The sequence below is a fragment of the Stomoxys calcitrans genome, chromosome 5 (genome assembly GCF_963082655.1).
Source record: "Stomoxys calcitrans chromosome 5, idStoCalc2.1, whole genome shotgun sequence".
Taxonomy (NCBI): domain Eukaryota; kingdom Metazoa; phylum Arthropoda; class Insecta; order Diptera; family Muscidae; genus Stomoxys; species Stomoxys calcitrans.
This window is the reverse complement of record NC_081556.1, coordinates 47,803,020-47,824,600: the sequence shown is the minus strand read 5'-3', so window position 1 is coordinate 47,824,600 and position 21,581 is coordinate 47,803,020. Positions and strand designations below refer to the sequence as shown.

At 36.7% G+C, this 21,581-nt stretch overlaps 1 protein-coding gene across 3 annotated transcripts in view; it reads right to left on the bottom strand.

Moving 5' to 3' along the window:
- The window catches only part of LOC106091979 (tol-Pal system protein TolA), a 64,575-nt gene extending 46,978 nt beyond the window's left edge, over window positions 1-17,597 (bottom strand). Inside the window, exons 1-3 of one of the 3 annotated variants that reach the window (XM_059368966.1) lie at window positions 17,468-17,597; window positions 17,248-17,349; window positions 685-696 (exon numbers count right to left, since the gene is read on the bottom strand). In XM_059368966.1, the coding sequence (XP_059224949.1) occupies window positions 685-696; window positions 17,248-17,349; window positions 17,468-17,558 (205 nt within the window). In that variant the 5' untranslated portion in view covers window positions 17,559-17,597. The remainder of the gene's footprint in view (window positions 1-684; window positions 697-17,247; window positions 17,350-17,467) is intronic. The other 2 variants (XM_013258704.2, XM_059368967.1) reach the window with 2 other exon arrangements.
- Window positions 17,598-21,581: the final 3,984 nt, after the last annotated feature.

Sequence of the window (21,581 nt, the reverse complement as noted above, 5' to 3'; positions counted from 1 at the left end):
AGCAGAATCCATGGTGTTGTGTTAACAAGATTCGACCAGGCCGAACTTAGCACGCTTTTACCTGTTATATATAAGATTTTGTCAAAATATTTCTATTGCTTCAAATCATTTTAAAATTTTTTATAAAAAAAATGAGAATACTAAGAATTAAAACAAAATAAAGATCAACTATTTTACAAATGAGGCTATTCATATAAAATTTTTGTTAAAAAGAAAAATGGGACTTTTTTTTAATTTTTGTTAGCAATATTGTCTATAACAAAAGTGTTCCCAAACTATTTGGAAATTTTTCCAAAGGAATAGAATTAAAAAAAAGATCAAATATTACACAAATGATGGAATTCACATAAAATTTTTGTAAAAAAATTCTAAAAATTCAAGATTTATTTTTTTAAAAATGTTTACATACAAAACTTTAATATAATATTCTATGGCATTCTATAAGCATTCCAAAATAAATAATTGTATACGGGAAAAGTTTAAAATTTAATCTTAATGATATCTTAAAATATATAAGTTTTCGTTAAGAATTAACAAATCTACAAGGCAATCCATTCAAAATTTCTAAAATAAAAAGTGCTCTATTTTTTCCAGAAAAATCTAATATTTTTAAATTCCAACTAGTAGCACGTGCTTTAGATATGCAGAAACTTGAAACTTAGATAGACAGTGACAGATACTTACATTTAGAATTGCCTGTTTACGTTACGTTACGGTATTTAGTCAAGGAAGGAGAAATTAAAGAATTAAGCAAAGAGTTGGTTAGTAGCAGTTTTAGTATAGACAGTTAGAGATAGAAAAAAGATAGATTGTTCTTAATATTAGAAATAGACAATTTTGAAGTCCAATAGAATTTTAATAAATTTTGAAACTTTTTTTTTCCATTGACTTTCATTAAAAATTCGTATCCAACTTTACGAATAAATTACAATGAAAACGGAAATTGTTTTACATTTGCATATAAATTGTATGGTGATGTGGAGCCACTCACACCCAAGCACACAGGTGACAGAGGTATGATGACAAGTGTGAATAGAATTTATGCATGACATATAAACTGAAAATGAGAAACTGACGTCATATATTTTTATGACAGACAACAAAACAAAAAAAACAGAAAACTTAAACCAACAAATGTTGAGTAGGTTTTTTTATGGTGGTATTTCTAGTTGTCTTTGTGAAGTGACAAATATAAGACGTTGAAGTTTTGTTTGTTTTCTCATATGATGATTCTAAATGGAAATGATATCTAAAATAAACCAGTGAGGAAAGGCAAAAGTCGAGCGGTGCCGACTATATAATGCCCTACACCACCTAGTGCATGTAGTACTTTTTATATGTAGAACTTATCTCTAAATCTAGTCAGACTTTAATTTGAATACCAATAGAAATAGCAATTTAGAACCTTGTAAGATTTTCCTACAATAGGACAAAAGATTTGGATTTCCACATCTTTAAAAGGCCATATCGGATAAAAGTTTATATGGGAGTTGTATCGGAACCTGTGCCAATTTTAATGACAAATACTGGGACATGAAATCGAACATCTCACGCCCTATATTGTAGAGATGTGACCAAAATTGTGACTTCTACGACCTTAAACAGCCATATCGGATGAAAGATATATATGGGAGCTATAGCTAAATCTAGACCGATTTTCGGACGGACGGACAGACGGGCATGGCTAAATCAAATCAGAAAGTGATTCTGAGTCGATCGGTATACTTATTAATGGGTCTAGCTCTTCTCCTACTTAGCGTTGCAAACAAATGCACAAATCTATAATACCCTGTACCACAGTGGTGGTGTATAAAAAAATCGGCCTTATTCACAAAACTTTATAAAGCCTTAAAAATAGGTTCATTTGACAGTTCTTTAAAGAAAGTCCGTCAAATAAAACTTTTTTAAATCTATATTAAGTTTTCTGAATAACAGTGTAGGTATATAAGGTAAGGAGCTTAGAAAACTTTCAATCAAACTCTTTCAGAATGCTTTCAAACAAAAGCCAAAAATCTTGAACTGAAGTTTTACTTAACTCTGTGATGTCAAAGAGAAATCTTGTAAAAATGTATATGGTAAGACTTGTGACACGGTTCTATGGTTAATCATCTTGATAACAATCATCTTCTTGGAGGGAAATCACATTTCTTTATATCTGAACCATTTAAATACAATACAATAGTATAACACTATTGTATTTAAATGGTTCAGATATAAAGAAATGTGATTTCCCTCCAAGAAGATATATAAAAATTCCCGGTTACATGGGAAATACATCTTATATTAAGACCATGCTATTCTATGACTCATATTGATCCATTTTAAGACTTATCAATGATAAACAGTATGTCTGTTTCAAAAAATGTCTCAGTCATTGTGTCCGCCATGACAGGTGACTGTCTAATCGGAAAACATGCTGACAGAAGCTGTGAGGACATCGAAAATGAAGAGATTATAGAACACCTTCTATGTGTGTGTCCCGCACTAGCAGCTAAAAGGAGTTCCACTTTAGGTTCTCATTTCTTTGAGAACCTGTCAGATTTAGCGGATGTTAACATTCTCAAGTTATTGGGCTTTTCAAAGCGATCTGGTTGGTTCAACGGTAGGAACTAGAAAACATCTTCCTTCTTCCGTTTCTGTGGTATCACATTGGACGAAAACGTCTAAGTGAGTCTGATGGCAGACTGTCACTTAAACCTAACCTAACCTAACTACACCTTTCAACCGATCTGCACAAAATTTGGCACGGACTGTTTTGTTACTAATCTTAACATATATGCAAGATTTCATCAAAATCGATTCTGCTTTTGATATAGTTCCAATATATATGTATAGCCCGATTTCCACTTAAATGGCCGTAGTAACTACAATTTTCAACCGATCTGGACAAAATTTTGGCGTGGATTGTTTTGTTACTGATTTTAACATATCTGCAATATCTAAGCTATATCTAAGCTCCTATATATATGTATCGCGCGATTTGCACTGTAGTAGCTACAATACGATCTGCACAAAATTTGACATGGATTGTTTTGTTACTGATCTCAACATATCTGCAAGATTTCATCAATATCGGTTTAGATTTGAATATAGTTCCCATATATTTTTATTGCCGGATTTCCACTTATGTGGCCGTAGTTTCAAACGATCTGTTCGAAAAAAGTCGTTTCAGATTAAGATATAGCTCTCATATACTTATATCTATTGCCCTACTTTATAACTCTATTGTAGGTGTAGGGTATTATAAAGTCGGCTCCGTCCGACTTTTGCCTTTCCTTACTGGTTTTAGAAAGAATTGTAAAGAATTAAGGGTCGGAAGCCCATGAAAGCTGCATTTATTACATGATTTCGCTGAAATTTGAAACAGAGAGTTATTATACCCTCCACCATAGGATGGGGTTAAACTAATTTCGTCATTCTGTTTGTAATTGCTCGAAATAGAGACCCCATAAGGTATAAATATTCTTGATCGTCATGACATTTTAGGCTAGATCGACTACCCATGTCCGTCCGTCCGTGCTAACTTTCGAAGAAATAAAGTTAGAAGCTTGAAATTTTGAACAAATACTTCTTATTTGTGTAGATCGGTTGGGATTATAAATGGGACATATCGGTGCATGTTTTGATATAGCTGCCATATAAACCAATCTTGGATCTTGACTTCTTGAGCCACTAGAGGGAGCAATTTTTATCCAAATTGGCTGAAATTTTGCATGAAGTGTTTTGTTATGATTTCCAACAACTGTGCTAAGTATGGTTGAAATCGATTCTTAACCTGATAATAGCTGTCATATAAACCCATCTGCTGTCTTGACTTCTTGAGCCTGTAGAGGACGTAATTCCTATCCGATTCGGCTGAAATTTTGCATGACGTGTTTCATTATGACTTTCAAAAACTGTGCTAAGTATAGTTCAAATCGGTCTATAACCTGAAATAGTTGCCATATAAACCGATCATGGGTCTCGACTTCTTAAGCCACTAGAGCCGATTTGGCTGAAATTCAGCATGACGTGTTTTGTTATGACTTTCAACAACTGTACCAAAAATGGCCTAAATCGGTTAATAACTTGATATAGTTGCCATATACACCGATCTGGGGTCTTGACTTCTTTAGCCTCTAGAAGGCGCAATTCCTATCCGATTTGGCCAAAATTCAGCATGACGTGTTTTGTTATGACTTCCAACAACTGTACCAAGAATGGCCTAAAGTGGTTAATAACTTCATATATTGGGTTGCCCGAAAAGTAATTGCGGATTTTTTAAAAGAAAGTGAATGCATTTTTAATAAAGCTTAGAATGAACTTTAATCAAATATACTTTTTTTACACTTTTTTTCTAAAGCAAGCTAAAAGTAACAGCTGATAACTGACAGAAGAAAGAATGCAATTACAGAGTCACAAGCTGTGAAAAAATTTGTCAACGCCGACTATATGAAAAATCGGCAATTACTTTTTGGGCAACCCAATAGTTGCCATATAAACCGATCTGGGGTCTTAACTTCTTGAGCCACTAGAGGGAGCAATTTTTATCCAAATTGGCTGAAATTTTGCATGAAGTGTTTTGTTATGATTTCCAACAACTGTGCTTAGTATGGTTGGAATCGGTTCACAACCTGTTATAGTTGCCATATAAACCGATCTGGGGTCTTAACTTCTTGAGCCACTGGAGGGCGCAATCCGATTTGACTGAAATTTTGCATAACGTGTTTTGTTATGACTTCCAACAACTGTGCCAAATATGGTTTAAATCGGTTCATAACCTGATATAGCTGCCATATAAACCGATCAGGGGTCTGGATATCTTGAGCCTATAGAGGGCGCAATTATTGTCCGATTTGGGTGAAATTTTGTACAACGCTTCTGCCATGAACTTCAACACACGTGTCAAATATGGCTTGAATCGGTTTATACCCTGATACAGCTCCCATATATACCGATCTCTCTATTTTACTTATTAAACCCCTAAAGGGCGCAATTCCTATTCGAATTGGCTAACATTATATACAATGATTACTATGGTCTCCAACATTCAATTCAATTATGGTCCGAATTGAACCATGACTTGATATAGCTCCAATACCATAGCAAATTCTTTCCTTTTATCTTTTGTTTGCCCAAAAACAGATACCGGAAAAAGAACTCGACAATTGCGATCCATGGTGGAGGGTGTATAAGATTCGGCCCGGCCGAACCTAGCAAGCCTCTACTTGTTTTTTTTTTTTCAATCAAACAACACGCAAGAGATATCCCCAATATACGCAGTGTATTGCGTTGGAGAGGATAGTACGAAGGAGGGAGCAGTGTTTATTGACATGTGCTTTGAATTTCTGCAGGTCGTAAGTAGCGGGAAAGACATCTGCTGGAAGTCGATTCCACATACGAACCTTACGAAAAAAGAAATCTCTCAGTAGTTCATGGTCCGATCACCTACCAAAGGATTACAAACCGGTACGCTCTTCTAGAAAATCTTGTATTTCTGGCGCCCCGGTAGCCGAGTTGGTAGCGTTCCTGGATTACCAGTGCAGGGGTCGTAGGTCCGATTCCCGCCAGAAGCCTTGGTCTGTCGCTACTGTGGTATCACAATGGACTAAAAATTGTCTAAGTAAGTCTGTAAAGGACTGCCACTCATACCTAACCTAACCAAACAACCTCAAGTCAGGAGTCAGAAAACTGATTTCCGAAGAACACACACTGTGGAAGAATCGATAGAACACACAACCCACATTTTGACGATGTTCAGGGGAAACAATAGAGTTGGATACCCCGACATTTAACTTTCTTCCTCAAAAATAGTTTTCTCTGAAGTTGTTCTTAAAATTATTTTATTTGTACCTTTCCATTTTTTCAATACTAAGTTCCAAGTAAATATTATGCCTAAATTTTAATTCATGCAACAATTACTAAAAATTTTTCTTCTCTAGGAAAATTTCTGTTGAAAAAAGTCCAAAATTTTAATTTTATTAAAATTTGAAATTTCTACTTAAAATTCCATTAAATCGTTACTGTAATAATTTCTTTCCTTACTTCACCTGTCATTGAGAGTTATTTTACACAAAAAAAAATCTAAGCACGTTTCATTCTTTGAACAGTTCTGAGTTCTTTGTGGTCAAATGGCTAAAATGGCAAAAGTATACAGTAAATTATTGAGTTGTTTTTTTTAGTTCGAAACCGAAAAGGCTACAATTCTTTCTTTGTTTAGCTAAATTTAGTCAATGAGCACTTTACGTGACGGCATTTCTAATAAACATAGATGCGAGAAGGTTGCTTGTTTGGTTGGTTGATAGGGGAATTTGGAGGAAGTGGATGGCTGAAGATATACATACATATATTAGCCGCAACATGTGTCTGTATGTTTTTCTGTTTTTCCCTAATATTTTCTTTTCATTTCTTATTTTGCAAACAAATTCCCCAAAAAATATGTATCATCATTGATATTAACGCGCGGTATGAGCTATAAGCAATCTTTCGAAATTAGTTTAATGAAATTTCGAGGGTTAGAGGAGAGGGGAACATGTTTTCACTGATTGTGGATAATAACTAAAGAAAAGCCATTTCTTGTTGTTCACATTGTATTGGAAAAGAATTTGAAATTATTTCCTTATAGTTTTTTGGTAGGGCAGGATAGGAAGGGGAAGCCAAGCAACTGTAATGGAATTCAATTTTAATTTTCTTTGTTACTATCCGATTTTAACTCTTTGTTTAGATAATCTGCTCACTCAGCGTGAAATTTTAAATGAAAATACTTCCTATATTATGTGTTTATAGGTGTTTGTTCTATTTAGATTAAAATAAATAAAGAATTTTATGTCCAAATTCAGAATTCAAAGTTAAAATAATCCCTGATACGTTTATACAATGTATCATGCAAAAAAAAAAAATTTAATATACAAACTACACTGGTGGTAGGAATTGGAGTCGCGAACTATTAGCAGCATCGAGCGGAGAGTCTAAGTGAGAAGCCGGCGGCACCTTTAAATAACAAATGGACATTATGTTTCAGCGGCGATCGGTCCTATGGACCGGAACGCGAGCATGTTCACACATAAGAACCTGATAAAGATCACTATCTCCACATGAAAATGTGGCTACAACAACAAATAGGACCCAAATACTTTGTGTGGTAATAAAAATATAAATATTTTGGAAAAAGTTAGTTTAGATTTAAGTGTCAGTCTGCCATCAGACTCACTTAGACGTTTTCGTCCATTGTGATACCACAGGAACAGAAGAAGGAAGATGCCTTCTAGTTCCTATCGTTGAACCATCCACATCGTTTTAAAAAGCTGAATAACTTGTTCACATCTGCTAAATCAGACAGGTTCTCGAAGAAATGAGAACCTAAAGTGGAACTCCTTCTAACTTCTAGTACGGGACACATACACAGAATGTGTTCTATAGTCTCTTCTTCCCACAGCTTCGGCAAAAGTCGTTGCTGGCAACCTTTAGTCTGTCAGCATGTTTTCCGATTAGACAGTGACCTGACGGACACAATGACTGAAACGTCTGTTCTAGCCAATGACAGCAAAGCAGTAGACCTCTTCAAGTTTAGATTAGGCCACATAGTTTTGGAATGCTCACAACCCCCTCTTTGTGACCATCTATCATTCGTTCTCCTCCGAGGCTGGTCCTGAAAACTTAGCTTACATGTCGCTAGAGGCATACCCACAGATGCCAGTGTCCCTGGAGTGTGTAAGGTAGTTCCTAGTCTCGCAAGCTCGTCTGCTTTAGAATTCCCAGGGATATCTCTGTGGCCCGGCACCCAGAACAGGTGAATTTTTAACTATTCAGCCATTTCTTTGAGAGATCTGCGACAGTCGAGGGCTGTTTTTGTGTTCAGAAATATATTCTTCAGGGATTTAATGGCTGACTGAGAAGATATTTATGCCAATCGTCGTTATGACATTATATCTTAGCCATTCTACCACTTCCTTAATTGGAAGGATTTCTGCTTGATACACACTGCAGTAGTCAGGTAACCTTTTCGATATGACCAGTTCTAGATCCTTACAGTACACCCCAAAGCCGATCGTTTAGTTTGGAACCTTCCGTATAGAAGTCTATGTTACTTCTGGTACCAGGGATATCGTAGTTCCAATCGGTTCTATCAGGAATAGTGGTACAGTAATTTTTATCAAAAAACGGCTCTGGTAGGGTGTAATCCACACTGCCTGGAACATCGCACATTGTATCAAGGATAACACAGTGTCCCTAGCCGCCACATGACCAATGAGAAAGTTCCCTTAACCTCACGGCAGTGGTCGCTGCAATTTGGGTAGCCACAATATCCAGAGGCATAAGATGTAGTATTAAATTCAGTGCATCAGATGGTGTCGTCCTTAGTGCGGCTGTGATGCACAAGCAAGTCATTCTTTGGATCCGGCTATGAATTGAGCAGTAGATGGATTTTCGCAGCGCCGTCCACCAGACCACAACACCATATAGCATTATAGGTCTGACAACTGCAATATACACCCAATGCATGACACGCGGAAAAAGTTAGGTGTTTTTCATTTTCATACATACCACCGAAGGATGGGGGTTTATTCATTTTGTCATTCCGTTTGCAACACATCGAAATATCCGTTTCAACCCTATAAAGTATATATATTCGTGATCGTCTTAAAAACCTAAGACGACCTAGTCTTATCCGTCTATCTGTCTGTTGAAATCACGCTACAGTCTTTAAAAAAAGAGATATTGAGCTGAAACTTTGCAGGCCCATTAAAGCAACATTTATTATCCGATCTCGCTGAAGTTTCGGACAGTGAGTTGTGTTAGGTCTTTCGATATCCATGTTCAATACAGCCCACATCGGTTCTGATTTGGATATAGCTGCTATATAGACCGATTTTCCAATCGTAGCCCTTGAAAGGGTCATTTACTACCCAATTTCAGTGAAATTTAGCACAGTGATATATGTTAGTCTTTTCGGCATACGTGCTCTATAAGGTTCCGATAGATCTATATTCTGATATAACTGCCGTATACATACATATACCGATTTAAGTACTTGGGCTCATTTTTAGTCGATTTTGCTGAAATTTGGTACAATGAGTTGTTTAATCCTCCACGTTTGTAACGAATATAGTCTAAATCGGTCTATGCCGAACTCCCGGTTAAAAGTCTGGGGCCATAAAAAGCAAATTTATTACACGATTTCGCAGAAATCACGAGTGAACCACGCGTGAACCCTTTTTTATCTGCACTATATTTAATTTATTTTTTTTTTAAACGAAAGAATTTAAAAAATTTAAACCGATAAAACAAACAAAAATGAAACCAGCAATTGTAGCCATAATGGTTTCAAGGGTTGCCGCTATAATTTTTGATTTTTCGCGTGAGTCATGACTTTTTCGGGCTTGAGTATGGTTTTTGTCTCGTGAGTGTGCGTGAACGTGAGTCGATATAAAAATGTCGTCCGTGAGTAATTTTTTTGTCTCGTGAGCGTGAGTGAAAAATCACTCACGTGCACATCTCTACCTTACACATTCTGAATAGGGTGTAGATCGAACTAAATTGTTTGGTTATAGCTACCATATAAATCAATCTCCCGTTTTAGACCACTTAGACAGCAAATTGGATTAGACCCCTCGACGTCCCTGGCGATTGTGGTCCAGATCGGACAATAATGCAATATAGCTGCTAAGGTTTTATAGTCAGTGTATTTTTCAGCGGACTTGACGTAAAAGGGTTAATATGTATACCCCAGGTGGTGGGTATCTAAAGTTCGGCCCGGCCGTTTTTACTTGTTTCATTAAACATTTTTCCTACCATCGCCCTCCACCATAGGATGGGGTGTACTCTCTTCGCCATTTCGTTTGTAACTTATAGAAATATTGATCGGAGAACCTTAAAAGCATATACATCCGTTAATGACATTCAAAGTCGATATAACTATGTCCGCCGTTATCCGTAAGTCCGTCCGTTTATCGAAAGCATGTTACTTTCGAGAGAGTAAAGTTAAGGGATTGAAATTTTGCACAAATTCACGATGTCCCGATTTTACCCTTTAAGTCTCTAGAGCAGTGCTGGGCATACGCACACACTTTTGCACCCTAATGTGCATGTGCATAAGAACATAAGCCCATGGGCTAGCAAACACTGTGCACATGTGCTCTAAAGTGCGCTGAAACTTTGCCTATTTTATTTTTTTTTTTTTTTTTGTACCTATACCAAGTATGTACTAGCTTAGTTCATAACATGATAAAGCTCCACTAAAATTCGATTCTTTATTTGATTCCTGAGCTCCTACAGGAAGGAATACGAATATCTAAAATTAGCTAGACCGGGCCCGCTCCGCTGCGCCTTTTTTTCACGGTCTAAAAAATTTTTTTTTTTCATATGTCGTCAAGAAGTCAAGATCCAAGATCGGTATATATGGCTGGTATATCTGATTATAGACCGATTTAAACCATATTTAGCACAGCTGTTGGAAGCCATAGCAAAACTCGAATGACGAGAATAAATTGCTATTCATTTCACCCAATGATGAGAATAGCGCCCTCTAGTGGCTCCAGAAGTCAAGATCGGTTTATATTGCAGCTATATCAAGTTATGAATCGATTCAAACCATACTTGGCACAGTTGTTGGAAGTGATACCAAATATGGACGCTACTCATATAAGAAAAAATTCTATCAGTGGTATTCACAAAACTTAATGCAGAACTGTTTTAATTCTCGTACATTAATTTTTGTGAATATGGGCATATATCTTTATGTATCCGTAGAAGAAACTATAAGTTGAAATTTTTGGATTTTCTTATACCGTTGTCTACTGTACAATTTAATCGAATTTTAAGTACATAAAAACCAAAATGTTTGTAGGTAGGTACTTAATACAAAAATAAAAACTCCAAACAAATTTTTTTTAATAATTAGTTGTAAATTTTTGGTACCTATAAAAAAATTATGATCAACAATATTTTCTTACAATTAAGTATCTAATATCACTCTGTTCAATTTTGATATACAAAAACTTGTTTATTTGTTGCTAAATTATATTTTCGAATTATAGATAGGTAATAATTCAAAATTTAAGTTCATTGCCTTTAGTTTATGTCAAAATGCCTATAAACGAAAACATTTCAATAAATCTGTCGTTAACAACATCACTCTAATCCACACATGTGTAACTATGTATATATGCGTAAGCATTCCGAAAAACCATTAAATGTCGTATCTCATAATCGCTTTAATACCAATTAAAAAAATATGAATTCCTTATGCATGATTAAGCCGACAAAACAGTAAAAACGGGTGTGTACTCTCCACAATAGATATTCGATATAACAAACGCCCTAAACCACTCATACCTCAACCAATTCCACCACCCCCCACCATACAACAACAACACTTACTAATAGAAAAACGAAAATCAACAATTATGACATGTACAACCAAACAAACAGCAGCAGCAAAAACAACACTCGTAAACCATAGAGGCTTGAGTATGGCGCAAGAGAGATTTATTACCGGGTAGTAAGTCAGTGAGTGAGTGAGTGCTTGAATAGTATATGTGTGGGAGAACGGGGAAAATTAAAAGGGTGAGAGCAACATAAGACATTTAATTGCTGACTCTTATTTCTTAATGGCTGGCAAAGAAAACAATGAAGAGTTTTTGGGGGGGTATAAAAAACTACCAATCGAACATAACAACAATAACCACAACACAATAACAGCAGTGGCGGCGGCACATTAGTAGCAGAAGCAACAAACAACAACAACCATGTTATAAATTTAAAACGCAATTAATTGAGGACGTTGTAGAAGATGAAGAAGAAATCATATTGAAAAAAGACTAAGAAGAAAATATACTACTGATCTCATATATGTAAGTGTTGCATGACAGGGTGTGAGTATGGAACAAAAACACTATCATCAACAACAACAACGATATACACATCATCCACCGGCGTGGCTGATGCTTCCATATGGTATCCAAAACCACACTCACTCATCGAAAATGCGGGCCCAGTCATGCCAAACGTTCGAACAAACGAATGAACCAGAGACCCAACTAACAGCATTAACCAAATGATGCTGATGCTGCGTCGCGACGCAGGGGTTGGCATTTGACGTTGACGTTTGCTGATGCGTTGGTTATCTCACAAACCATCAAACATAATGCACACATTTGTTTGCTGTCGTTATTGCCGCATCGTTGTTGTTTTTTTTTGTTGTCGTTCAATGTCCCACACTCCACTAGCCGCAGAGATGCAAAGTTATGCTGGCCTCTTGTCTACTTAAAGTAGTTGTGTTTTTGGGGAGGTGTGGTGGTGGGGTGGCATTATCGAAAAACAACAACAAAAACATTGCATGGCATGTGATGGAAAACTAAAAATAAAGAAAAAACAACAAAGTGAGCCAGCCTCTCACAGAGAAGAAAGAATAAATCAAAGAAATCTTTGGAAAGTTTTTTGAATTAAAAGTGAATATCTACAGATCTATACGTAGGTACTACATACATATATGTATGAATGTTCAAAATTGAAGTATTGTATGTGTGCATGGCTGTCAAAGATTATTTTTTGTCGAAAATAAATGAAAATAAAAACAAGCACTTCCATTTATCAAAATTCAATAGAGAGATGGAGGAAAGTTCGATGACGTTATTTCTTTTGTCTCCCACCAACACACACAATGGGATGAAAATTAAGAAAGACCCAGAACAACAACAACAAAAACCATTTGATGAAATACAAAAGCTATTTAGAAAACTAAATATGAATAAAAATTAATTAAATCCAAAAGGAGAAGAAAGAAATGGATTTCAAAGGCAAGGTGTGACCAAAAGCGGAAATATTTCCCTTCCATAAGAAAGTGAAAGAGTGCACTTTAATCTTTTTTAGGAAAAAAAAAATACCTATCGTTTTATTCGTGTTGACAATGATTGCCTTCTCATTTATATGGTTTTTAAATTTCCATAGAATTTAGAAAATTATAGAAAACCTTTGGGAATTTAATGCAACTATAGAAAATGTTTATTTTTGAATCACATCGACCATGAATGACAAAGAGAGAGCCATTTATTTTCGACCAAATTATAAAATTTTATTTCCTCTGTATATTTATTTGCCTTTTAAGCTGCGATGACGAATAACCAGAAGTGGTTCCTATTTTCCGTTTTTTATTGTTTCCAGTGTTGTTTTTTTTTTTTTTTCAATGGGTACTTTACAAATTGATGACCTAATGCTTCATGGTGTTACTGAGTGTTGATGGCGCCATGGCGATTTCTCTCCCTCTTCATGAATTGCTGTTGTTGGTTTTTTTTCTCAATTGTGTCCCAGTAAGAAAGACATCCTTGAAAGTTCAAGTCAAGAGAAAAAGGCAATAAAAATAAATTTATCCTTTATATATTTTACCGTGTCACATTCTTGCTGTTGCTTCAATATGTGTAACTTGGTGAGAAGAACGTGTATATGTTGCTTAGGAGCGAGCAGAAAGGGCCAGAGAGAAGCGAAAGCTAAGATAAACAACAAAATTGTGAAGGATACTGCGGATATTAGGTAATATGGCTGTTTATATGGTGCAAGATGTGTTTGCAGTTGATACAAAATTCCAAATGATGACTAACCAGCAAACAAGGTTGAGAAAAAGGATGACGACAAACAGAAAAATTAAGTTCTGATAATTTTAACACAAAGGACTAAAGGCTAAATTGAATATAACGGCATGTTAAAAACAAGTTATTGCGTGATAAGTTCGGCTGAATCACAATTACCTTACATAATGGATCGAATTTTTCAAGTTCTTGAGAAGCCACATTTCCTCAACAGAACGATTTCGATGTCCGACCATGTCAAATACTTAGAGATGATCTTGGACAGGAAACTGAAAATGGAAGCGTCACATTCGAGAGCGAACTAAGAAGGCTCAAAGATGTTGGGCACTACGTAAACAGGAAACGGTCCTGAGGACAGTCCTCCGGTTCTACAGGAGCGTGATTAGATCAATACTTACTTACACCTCAGTTATTTGGTGGATTGAAAGTGAAACATAAGGATAACAGGTTCAGAGAATATGTTGTCTTGGCATAGGCGGAGCGAGAGGAACACTCCCACTGGGGCACTAGATATCCGACCCATTGACATACTGATTAAGTATGAGGCAGCCTATGGGGGTATGCGATTTAAAGCGATGGGAAAATGGACAGAAGATAGGAGCAGGTCACACAATCGCGGTATAATCGAGTCGACGATAGGAAACCTGGAAGTAATGGAAGAGGTTTCGAATCAATAACCTGAAACAACACCTGAGACAATGAGCCTGGGGAGATCTGTTTCGGACTGCCTGACCGTAATACGGTCCTGCCAGCGGAAATCCGAGCGATCCCATGTTAACACGTTGAGTGTGAACATCTTTAAGGATAGCAAGTCGGCCAGTCGGGCGAGCACGGTAAGTAAGGACTCAGAATGTCTAGGAGAGTAGGAAGGAGATTAACGTCTTCTGTGAGAACGGCACGATTGACATGGTTTGAGTTTCGGGACAAAGCGGAATAAGGGAAAATGAAAGGGCAGACGATTTGACCGTGAAGGCCAGAGAGCTGGCATCAATATACATTGTGAAAGCGAAGCCTTGCGCGAAGAGGAACAATAAAACATTCCAAAGAATGATGGAATCCTGAGGGGGATCCGGACCGTGAGAAGACAATGCATTTACTGAGACGAAGTATGAAGCAGGTTAGTTGTCTTACGGATTCATTAGAGGACACATGTATGACCACTACCACTCTAGCACTAGATGTCCGACACATAGACATACAGATTAAGTGTGAGGCAGCCACTTCGACTATGAGACTTAAGGCGATGGAAGAAAGCAGCTCACACCATTGCGATATAATCAAGACGACGATAGGAAACCTGGAAGGAATGGGAGAGGTTTCGAATCGGACACCTGAGAGAATGGGCCAGGGGATCTACATTGAGAATTCAAGGAATAAGTAGGAATGAAAGGGCAGACGAACGTGAACGTGAAAGCCAGAGGGCTGGCATAAATAGCATTTTTGAAAGCGAAGCCTTGCATGAAGACGCAGTCCTAGCTAAGGGCGAGGAACAAGTTTAGCACTTTGGAACAATGAAACATTCCAAAGAATGATGAAATCATAAGGGGGGATCCGGATCGTGAAAAAACGATGCATTTAATCAGAAGAAGTAGGAAGGAGGTTAGTAGGGCATTCGGTAGCATTACAAGACACATAGGACTAAGGGCGCACTTATGCAGAAAAGTTGCTGCAAGCGAGGTAGATGATAAGACGTTTTCTATGTCAATTTCCGATTTTCTGATTTCACGGTTAACAGACTTCGGCACATAAACGCTGCTACGATATCAGACTTGAACTGACGTAAGGGGCATAGAACGGACAACGTTTAGTGATCGGACTATAGTTCGACATTCCTTGACGTTCCTAAATAAACTTATCTATAAACTTCCTATTTAAACCGTATTCCTCTGCGATATAAGTTAAATTTGAGACAGAAAGAAAGTTCTACTGTAACCCCAGGAAATACTTGACCACCATGGTTCATATTACAATTGAATATAGCTGCCATATATACCATCTCTCGATTTAAAGTCTTGGCGTTATGGAACTATTATTTTTCTTCCACTTTCGCAGAAATTTAGAACAGATGACTGTATAAGACCCCTGACATGCGTGACGAATATGTTTTAGTTCATAAGAACCCCTTGGAGTGGGATATAACTCCCACATAAAATGACCCTTCGATTTGAACTTGTGGGCCCCTAAAAAAAAATATTTGTTCGTTTTGTGGCATCCATCGATATTATCACTTTAGTACAATAGAAAAAATAATCGATAAGTCGAGTACTTCAATATTAAGCAATTTTTAAACCCACCACCATAGGATAGGGGTATACTAATCTAGTCATTCCGTTTGCAACACCTCGAAATAATCGTCTAAGACCCCATAAAGTATTTGTTCTTGATCGTCTCGACGTTCCGAGTCGATCTACCCATGTCCGTCCGTCCGTCTGTGAAACCAAGATTGCGAACACGTAAAGCTAGCCGCTTGAAAATTTGCACAGACACTTAATATTGTTGTAGATCGTTAAGGATTGAAACCGTATCGGTTCAGTTTTGGGTATAGATCCCATATAAACCGATCTCCCGATTTGACTTCTTGAGCCCCTGGAAGCCGCAATTTTTGTCCGATTTGGCTGAAATTTTGCACATGATGTTCTGTTATGACTTCCAACAAACGATTCAAATCGGTCCCATATAAACCTATCTTTTGATTTAAGATTTTGAGCCATTGGAAGCCACAAATCTTATCCGATTTTACTTAAATTTTCAACGTAGTGTTTTGTTATGACGTTCAATTCCTGGGGTAAGTTTGGTTCAAAACTATTTAGAACCTGATAGAGATCTCGTATAAACCGATCTCCGATTAATCTGCTACGGTGCCTAGAAGTTTCAATATTTGCCTGATTACATACAAATATGGTATGTAAAGTACCCATATGCCCTTCCATAGAATGATGGTGAGTTCTGAAGAATCGGCCTAGCCAAACTTAACACATGTTTATTTGTTATTATATGGGATCGGCACCTTCCTTGCATATTGCGTGTTTACTTATTCAAAACCATACATATTTAAGCATGTAATATGATATGTATTTTCTTTAAAATTTTTTATATTTAAAATGAAGAAAATAATATTGTAATTTTTTTTGAAGAATTTGTACAAAATTTGATACTTTGTAGAAAAAAATGTTTCAAAAAAAAATAATTATTATAAAAAACAAAAAAATAAATTAACTTCCACCACAAATAATGTATTGTATTGGATTTTAAAATATTGCGCAATTTTGTGTTTAAACGTATTTTTGTTTTTATTTTTATATTTTCTTCCCATGATGTTTCTTGTTCCCATGCATACATATATACTCAAATATTTCTATACTTCTCTTTTTGATTTTTTTGTTTTTATAAAAAAAAAACAAGTCGACACCGCCTTATGTCGTAATATCCAAAACCAAACCATTTTGTTTTAATAAATAAAAGTCAACAGATGTTAATGAAGGAATTCGCAATGATTTCATCACTCTTGGTTTCATCAAAATGATTCTAGAATGCTGTGGTTATAAATTAAAAAATTTTATATGCCCAATTCCATATTTTATAAAAATATATACTTATAAACATACATACATATCTACATATAAGCACTATAATCCCTATGTATAGGTACCTATGTAGGTATTTATTTTTTGATTATTTTGTTTACCTGTGAATGAGCTGAACATGTTGTTGTTTTGTTTAGATTTTTGTTGTTGATTTAAATTAATAATCAAAAAATTTTTCGTTGAGAGATGCTTTTGTTTTGAAACTGAAATTATATTTGAAAAGAATTTTTTTTTTTAATTTTTTTATTAACTTTTAATAAAGTTTCTCTTTCGAATTTTCTTTTGTCAAATTGTTTCACTTTTTTTTAAATATTTTAATACTTTTTTTTGTTTTGCTTTTTTTTAATTTTTTAACCTTTTTTGAAAAATGATTTTCAAACACAACCGCCTGCGACGTTAACACATATAACATTGAATTGCCAGCAAAAGAGTTGGCCGTTGTCGAGTTGTGGTCAGGGATGATAATTTTGATACTATGGTACTTTTTGTGATACTTTTTAAGCAACGAAAGTACCATGGTACACCCGCGTGTCATTTGGTGCTTTTTCGAGAATAACCATTTTTCATTATATACAGTTGCGGTGAAAATAATAGCAGCGCAAGAAAAGAAAAAGTCATTATTGATTTAATTGTTTAACGAAGATTTTCTTCTAATACGACTGCCGTATTTACCGTTACGGCATGTCAATGCAAAACGGAATATGCAATAATATTGATACAATTATTCAACGTGCTGGAGTTGTTATACATATGTATTTTAAAAAAGTCGCCACTTTAAGACAGTCAAAAAATTAGCAGTGAACCAAAGATTTTGGAAAAACTCTCTAAAAATCAAAATTTTCAATCGAAATTGAAGTAGAGACAATATTTTTTCGTCCGTTAGCATGGAAATTGTTCACAGAGAATTACACGACAATAATTTGTATGCATGAAGTCCAGGAAATTAACACTTTTGAAAAAAAAATTATAGTACAAAAAGATTACAGAAATTAAAATCTCACTTCAATAAGTCTATGCCATATACACCTGCAAGAGAGCCATTGGCAAAAGTTGGGGATTTAGACCGCGTATCATGCCTTGGGTATATACTGAGTTGTCAGACCTATAATGTTATATGGTGTTATGGTTTGGTGGAAGGCGCTTCAAAAAACCACCTACTGCTCAATACTTAACCTGATCCAAAGAATGGCTTGTTTGTGCATCACAAGCGCACGGAGAACGACACCATTTGATGCACTGAATTTAATACTACATCTTATGTCTCTGGACATTGTGGCTAGGCAAATTAGAGCGACCACTGCCGTGAGGTTAAGGGAGCTTTCTCATTGGTCATGTGGCGGCTACGGACACTGTGTTATCCTTGGTACAATATCCGATTTTCCAGACAGTGTGGATTACACCCTACCTGAGCCGCTTTTTGATAAAAATTACTGTACCACTATTCCTGATAGAACCGATTGGAACTACGATATCCCTGGCAACAGAAGTTACATAGACTTCTATACGGATGGTTTCAAACTAAACGACCAGATGGGCTTTGGGGTGTACTCTAAAGATCTTGAACTGGTCATATCGAAAATATTACCCGACCACTGCAGTGTGTATCAAGCAGAAATCCGTGCAATTAAGGAAATGGTAGAATGGCTAAGATATAAAGTCATTACGACGATTGACATAAATGTATTCTCAGGCAGCCATTAAATCCCTGGATAATGTATTTCTGAACACAAAAACCGCCCTCGACTGTCGCAGATCTGTCAACGAGATGGCTGAACAGTTCAAAATTCACCTGTTCTATGTGCCGGGCCACAGAGATATCCCAGGGAATTGTAAAGCGGATGAGCTTGCGAGACTGGGAACTACCCTACACATTCCAGGGATACCGAAATCTGTTGGTATGCCACTAGCGACTAGGTGCCGGGCCGCAGAGATATCCCAGGGAATTGTAAAGCGGATGAGCTAGCGAGACTAGGAACTACCCTACACATTCCAGGGATACCGAAATCTGTTGGTATGCGACTAGGTGCCGGGACGCAGAGATATCCAGGGAATTGTAAAGCGGATGAGCTAGCGAGACTAGGAACTACCCTACACATTCCAGGGATACTGAAATCTGTTGGTATGCCACTAGCGACATGTAATCCAAGTTTTCAGGACCAGGCCCGAAGAACAACGAATGATAGATGGTCACAAAGAGAGGGCTGGGAACATTCGAAAACTATGTTGCCTAATCTAGACATGAAGAGGTCTACTGTTTTGCCTTCATTGGCCAGAACAGTCGTCTCAGTCATTATGTCCGTCATGACAGGTCACTGTCTAATCGGAAAACATGCTGACAGACTGAAGGTTTCCAGCAACGACTTTTGCAGAAGCTGTGAGGACACCGAAGAAGAAGAGACTATAGAACACCTTCTGTGTGTGCGTCCCGCACTAGCAATTTAGGTTCTCATTTCTTTGAGAACCTGTCTGATATAGCGGACGTGAACATTCACGAGTTATTGAGCTTTTTTAAAAGCAATCTGGATGATTCAACGGTAGGAACTAGAACGCATCTTTTTTCTTCTGTACCTGTGGTATCACAATGGACGAAAACGTCTAAGTGAGTCTGATAGCTGTGATATTTCTTGAAACTATTTTGGCATCATTTGATGGTTTTTATGTAAAAACCCATTTTTGGAGATTAGCCTTCTACATTTGACTACAGGTGGGATTTTATATCGAAATTTTCTCTTCATTGCTAAATTGTGGTCGTAAAAAATTAAGAAAATGATTTTCAATGGTAGTAAAAAGATGTGGCTTAAAAAAAATGTTTACCTTTGTTCAAAAATCTAAAAAAAACCGCCGTTTACACTGCAGCCCAAATCCACTTGATTTGAGAATTTTTTATTACCGTATTGCGTAAAAAATTGTACCTTTCGGTTAAAAAATGCCAAAGCAGCATTTTAGTGTTTTTTGACTGTTGGCATCACTGATTTGGCATTAAGAATTTGGATGGAATGGAGGAATGGCCGTCTGCGACGAAAGTGGAAGGAGTCAAAACAAGTAAAAGCGTGTTATGTTCGGTCGGGCCGAATCTTGGGAACCCATCACCATGGATTTTGCTAAATATTTATACAAAATAATTGTGGCTTGTAAGAGGTCAAGAAGTCGAATCAGGGGATCGGTTTATATGGGAGCTATATCAGGGCAAAAATTGTGGTTTCCAGGGGCTAAAGAAGTCAAATGAGAGCTTTATCAGGTTATAGACCGATTTGAACCGGACTTGGAACAGTTGTTGGAAGTCATAACAGAACACTACATGCAAAATTTCAGTCAAAATTGCGGTTTTCAGGGACTCAAGAAGTCAAATCTGGAGATCGGTTTATATGGGAGCTTTATCCAAACCTGTCCGTTATGGCCCATTTGCATTCTCCAAAGACTTATATCAATATTAAGAGTGGACGGACGGACATGACAAGATCGACTCATAACGTCGAGACGATCAGGAATATGTATACCTTATGGGGTCTTAGACGAATATTTCGTGGCGTTACAAACGAAATGACAAGGTTGGTATACTCCCATCCTATGGTGATGGGTATAAAACCAGAAAGAGAAAAAATTTAATTTTTTCTCCGTCCCATTCCCACATTCTACGCAACATGTTATTTGAGTCCGCACAAATTGGAAAATGTAGTGCAATGTGCGCACCATACTCTCAGGCATTCTCTATTCCCCGTTTTCAATTTTTTTACCTTTTTTGAAAAAATAAATTTTCTCCCCGCACAGCCGTTTGTGACGTTAACACATAGAGCATTGAATTGCCAGCATTGAATGGCCGTTGTCAAGTTGTGGTCTACCAGCGAGCCAGAACACAACACATGCATCCAGCAAAGACTTCGTTAAACACAACGACGAAAACGAAAGAATGCAAACACAAAAACAATAAGTAAATGGTAACTTAACGAAGTAACACAAAGCACGAAGCATGAGTCAAATATTCAGTCATACAGCATGCAACAAATGCGAGCAAAGAGAACAATAAAATGGCTCTCACACTCTGGTCGTCACACTTGTTGCCCGCCAGTGTTGGCAATTAGATGAAATGGGCGAAAGGTACTTTGTTTCAAGAGGGTAAAAGAAGAAATGTTGGCATTAGAGCCAAATTCGGGATGAACAGTGACAAAAGTTAGACACAACATGTTTGCAATTCAAACGATATTTCGTTTTTCCTTTTATTCCAACTTTCGGTTGCAAATAATCAAAGTAAAATACAAAAAAAATGTTCGAACGGATGCCCGAATCAAGATAGAAAACCCCGAAAATGTTGCAATGTTGCAAATAGTTAGATCGCAAATTACAAAATCTGTTGCTGATGCAAGCCCAACGCGTTTAAAAATTATTAGAGAAAGCATTCTCACGCCTCCAAAAAACCCCATTAAAGAGTATAGTGTGG